This window comes from Cebus imitator, unplaced genomic scaffold, assembly GCF_001604975.1.
Source record: "Cebus imitator isolate Cc_AM_T3 unplaced genomic scaffold, Cebus_imitator-1.0 Scaffold199, whole genome shotgun sequence".
Classification (NCBI taxonomy): domain Eukaryota; kingdom Metazoa; phylum Chordata; class Mammalia; order Primates; family Cebidae; genus Cebus; species Cebus imitator.
In genome coordinates this window covers 103,738-108,999 of record NW_016107514.1, presented here as the reverse complement: position 1 = coordinate 108,999, position 5,262 = coordinate 103,738, and the positions used below count along the sequence as shown (strand labels likewise).

Below are 5,262 nucleotides of genomic sequence, written 5' to 3'. Positions count from 1 at the left end.
CCTCCACCCCCTCCCCCCCGGATTCAAGCAATTCTCCTGCCTCAGCCTCCCAAAGTGCTAGGATTACAGGCGTGAGCCACTGCGCCCAGACTATCTTTTGATAAATGTGTTTTATTTCAATGTTGTCTCTATTTTCTTCCAGTCATTGCTATGTGTGGTTTTTATGCACATGTGGGCGCACACATACACACACACACACACACACACACACACACACACACACACGGCAGAGTGAGAGAGACAGAGAGACAGCGGGAGAGACAAAGTACATCAGATGACTGCAACCCAGAAACGCCCGGGCCATGTCTGTGGAATGGGCTGTCATACGCGGCTCCAGCTGGGGTATGTTCTTCCTGGAACCCACTGTCCAGTGGGGCCTAAGAGACACACTTCCAGTGAGAACAGCCACTGCAACTTGCCTAAGGATTATAAATGCCATCGCATGCAAACAAAACTTTATTTTATTTTGCATGGTAGGCTTTTTGAGCATAGGGTGGCTTGCAAGAAACTGAGACCAAAGCAGGTTCTTATAGCTATCGAGGTGGCAGGTGACAAAGACTGGAGTTAGCACTGACTGCGCAAGAGGGAGGATGAGGGGGATGCCAACTATGCAAGGAAGCCGGATCTCCACAACTGGCCCTGAGTAGACTGGAGTGAGGAGGAGTGGGAGGAGCTCAAGTTCACTCAAATCTTGATTCTGAGGGCCCGGCGCAGTGGCTCATTCCTGTAATCCCAGCACTTTGGGAGGCTGAGGCAGATGGATCACGAGGTCAGGAGATCGAGAACTTCCTAGCCAACATGATGAAACCTCATCTGTACTAAAAACACAAAAATTAGCTGGGCATGGTGGCACACGCCTGTAGTCCCAGCTACTCAGGAGGCTGAGGCAGGAGAATTGCTTGAACCTGGGAGGCAAAGGTAGCAGTGAGCTAAGATCACACTACCGCGCTCTAGCCTGGTGACAGAGCAAGGCTGTCTTAAAATACAAAATAAAATAAAAAAATAAAATCTTGATCCTGGAAAGATGGGAATGTCATTGAATAATAGAAGGAACCTAGGAGGAAAAATGGTTTAGAGAAAGACAAGTAAGTTGTCTCTGTGCCATCGTGTGGGACACTGAGGAAGCAGGAGACATGAGAATGGGGACTTGAAGAAGGAGACTAAATCTAGCCAGAATGTGGATTTGGAAGTTTTGGGAATACCAAGGACAGCTAACTGAATTGCTGCAAGACTCTCATGGTTTGCCCTCCCTCTTCCTGACCATACTAAATGGACCAGTTAGAAAATTTTTCCTCAAAATGCATTTTCTTGTCAGTCTCCACAGCACAGAGGCTGTGGCTGTGCTTTTGCATGTCCATCCTCTGTCAGAGTTGGAGCAGTGCTCTAGGCATAAAAACGTGAAGGGTGTTTACTTCCTGATATGCAAACTCAGAGCATGACAGCCAAGTCAGACTCAACACCTAATATTGGGAATATACTAACATGGAGTTTCTACAGGTTTGTTTCTGTTCTCCTGCAAGGACGAAACCTTCTGAACATTTTAAGTTCAAGAACTGTGCTGTTCTTTGCATATTAATGATAATGAAGCTGGGAGAACAGTCCCATACATTCAAATCCCAAGCCTTAACAAACGTGTAGTAGTGAACTTTTTGCCCTTGAAGTAAGGGCTGTTTTCATCTAAGATGTGAGATAAATCACAGACTTCTTTTATCTGTCTTTGCCCTGGACCTGAAATGTTCAAAGATAAATTAATTAGTGACAACTTCATTTACAGTAGTCAGACATCAACATTTATCCAGTGTTAGATGTTGTAGCAAAATTTTTCTTATCCCTCTCATTCAAAGGCGTTATAAACCATTACATCTAAAAGAAACATGGGATGCAAAAATGATTACTAATCAGTAACTTCTTCTCCCTTCTTTCTTTTTAATTCTAATATCTCACTCTATTTCAGTTGGCTGACTGGTAGGTTAGAGGGTAAAAGGTACAAATAAATAGACATGTATAAATTAAAAAGTGTCAATTTTCTGAACTTCTAGTACCTACATATTGGTTCATGTTCCTAGCAGACAATTACCTTATCACAAATCCACTCACTTCTCTGAACCCTCAATTCCCCAGATAATCCTGTGTTATTAATTTTAGAAACCTGAAGCTGCATTATCCGTAGATGTCATTTTATTATATACACGGAAGGCAATGGTTACAAAGGTTCAGTGTCTCACTTTACCCTTTAATCCACCGACTCTAAGGAGAGCCCAGCACTCACCCCTGCAATGGTGCAGGACAGGAAAGGAGGGCTTTGCCATCTGGCAGGGCTGCGTAAATCATAAATCATGGTAGACCGTGACAGAGTTTTGAAATTTATAGTACGTGACGTCATGATTAATGAGACAATGTTATGTTTATAAAAGCAGAAGCTATACTCAGATAAAGGTAACCATTACAAAGAAAACATGAAACTTGTATGGCTACTACATTGTGTCAATACCTGTCATTATTATAACCACAATATTCCCCTTAAACTTGATATTACATATTTCAGAGGATAAGTTACACCACTAACCATTAGGATCTCAGAAATAAGCTGATAAAGACTTTATTCTAAAAATAACTACTTTTAAAATTCCAAAATCAAACAAAAATAAATCTAGGCAAACTGTTAATTTAAATTATTTCAGTGACATCTCTTCATTTCAAAATTTAAAAAATACTTTTCCAAGGCAAGGTCCATCTCTCTGTATACACACAGACACACACAAACACACAAACTCATAAACAGACATTTACCAATTTAGAGATTGCTTTTATGATTACTTAGCTGATTTTTTGAAAGAAATTATAAAAGCCAAACCCCAAAAATTCTTTGAGGGTTAAGCTGGAGTTGTTGGGTTGTTTCAAACATAGTTTAAATAACTAAATAGTTTAAATCTCTGTTTTCAAAACTTCACACTCAAAATATTTTTTGAATTGTAACTTCTCCTAGAAATAATTATTCTCCCAACTCCATCCTCTGTTAGAGAAAATCAGAAATTCACACACCCATTACCTCTTTGTTCCCAACCCTCTGCATGGCATCTCCCAGGTGGAAATAAAATCTCCCATCATCAGTGCCAGGATCCCCGGATTCTATTCCTTCCTGTAGAAAGGACAGTGTTAGTATGGGTAAAATAATTAAATACCAGATTCCATTAATTGATTCACGTAGATTTTCTTATGGAATATCATAAGAAAATAAGCTGATAAAGACTTTATTCTAAAAATTTTTTTAGATGTTTCTTATGGAACATCATAAGAAAATCTAAAAACCAAAATATATGTCTCTATATAAAAATTTGGGAATGAGGTTACGGGTCAACGTTTTCAATGCCAAAACAAAAGGAGGTCATAAAGCTAAATTTAACAATGGATTCATCATTAATTCACAGTGGAATGGCCCACAAAATTAGTACAATACTTTGTGCACCTTCTGTGTGGGAGCAGTCATATTTCAGTATTTCAAAAAATTTCTCTGGCTGGATAGCTCTTACATTTATTTTGCTATCCAAATCTGACCATATGTCATCTAGAGGCTTTTTATTACTAAACCAAAATGTTTAACTGCTCATGTTCGAAGTGATGGCAGCCCACTGCAAAAATTATTTCTTTCCATTCAAAACAAATGTGCCCTTACCTTTTAATTATTTATTTATATTTTACAAAACATACGGGAGAATTAAAGCCAATTTGAATCTTTAAAAATGTAATTTTTATTAAAGAAATCCCTATTCTAAAACATTTACCTAATTTTCTGATTTCTCACACAAGGACTGAAACTGAGATTGATACACTCCATCCCCCTCCCCCTAAAAGAAAAGAGAAAATATTAAAGCAACAGAATGAGTTTAGAAAAGGAGAAGGACAAAAGTTAAAAATACATGTCAAGGACTTCTAAAAATCTGCATCCTTGAGGCCTCTTCACAAGAAGCTTATTATCTTTCACTAGGAAGAAACTGTATTTGCATAATGTTGGAAATGAGCACACTGCATGACCGAATGGGAAAAGCATCACTCAGGACAGGAAGGGAGCTGCGGCCAGGGCTTCTAACTGACCAACGCTAAAGTGTCCTTACTTGATAATGGACCAGCCCAGCTCTCACTTTCCCCGTCTCTGAAGCAGGCAGAGTGCCAGTAAGCCATCCTATGTCAAAGGAAACGTAAGGAGAAACCCACATGCCACGGGGACCTGGCAGGAAATGTGAAGTGCTGACAAGGGGCCCAGGACAGCCCCACCCCAAGGGGGCAACACTGCTTGGCTCTGTATGCAGGAAACTGGGACAGACACAACATTTCAAGAGAAACTAGAAGTCTGCATAATTATATAAAAATGTTCACATTCTCAAATAAGGCAAGCAATTAAAATTGTTTTTAATAGAACTATGCCAGCCAAATAAAACATGCAAGCTATTTGCAATCAGTGGGTTACTATTTGGGATCTCGGATTTAAGTCATGTGAAAGAAAGAAATAAAAAAAGTGGAATATATTTCTATTTAAGAAAAAAGCCTACAGCTATCTCATCAGCAACGTCCAATATGGTAGCTGCTAGCCACACATTACTGCTAAAATGAAATAAAATGAAAAATTCACTTCCTCAGTACCAGTGGCCACATTCAGGAGCTCAATGGCTGCATGTGACCAGTGGCCATCATACTGGAGAACACAGATAAAAAACATTTCCATCACAGTAGAAAATTCTTTTCATTTTAGAGACAGGGTCTCATTCTGTCACCAAGCCTGGAGTACAGTAACACATTCACAGCTCACTGCAACCTTGACCTCCTGGCCCCGAGTAGCTGGGACCACAGGCACGTGCCACCACACCTAGCTAATTTTTAGAATCATCTGTAGAGATGGGATCTCACTATCATGCCCAGCAAACTCTTGACCTCAAGTGATTCTTCCACCTTGGCCTCAAAAATTGTTGGGCTTACAGGTAGGAGCCACTGCGCCTGGCTCACAGCAGAAAATTCTACTGGGCAGCCCTGGGCTAGAACATCTGTGATTCTGCTGAACTGATGAGGATTTAGTTAGATATGAGAAAAAAAGCATATTTTAATTTGAATATTTTGAGCAATGACCTCTTCAGCCAGTATTTGTTACCTCACTTTGCATGGGTAGCTCAGAGTATTCTCTGTACTGTACTGTACTATTCCAAGTACAGTAAATATATAATTAACTTCCAAAAGGAACATATAATGCATTGTCTGTTTTTTGCATTTTTT

General features: G+C 39.7%; 1 protein-coding gene across 1 annotated transcript in view; it reads right to left on the bottom strand.

Moving 5' to 3' along the window:
• The window catches only part of LOC108317225 (aspartyl/asparaginyl beta-hydroxylase), a 157,542-nt gene that overhangs the window by 49,566 nt on the left and 102,714 nt on the right, over positions 1-5,262 (bottom strand). The window contains exon 18 of the mRNA XM_037745387.1: positions 3,050-3,139. Within this exon, the coding sequence (XP_037601315.1) occupies positions 3,050-3,139 (90 nt within the window). The remainder of the gene's footprint in view (positions 1-3,049; positions 3,140-5,262) is intronic.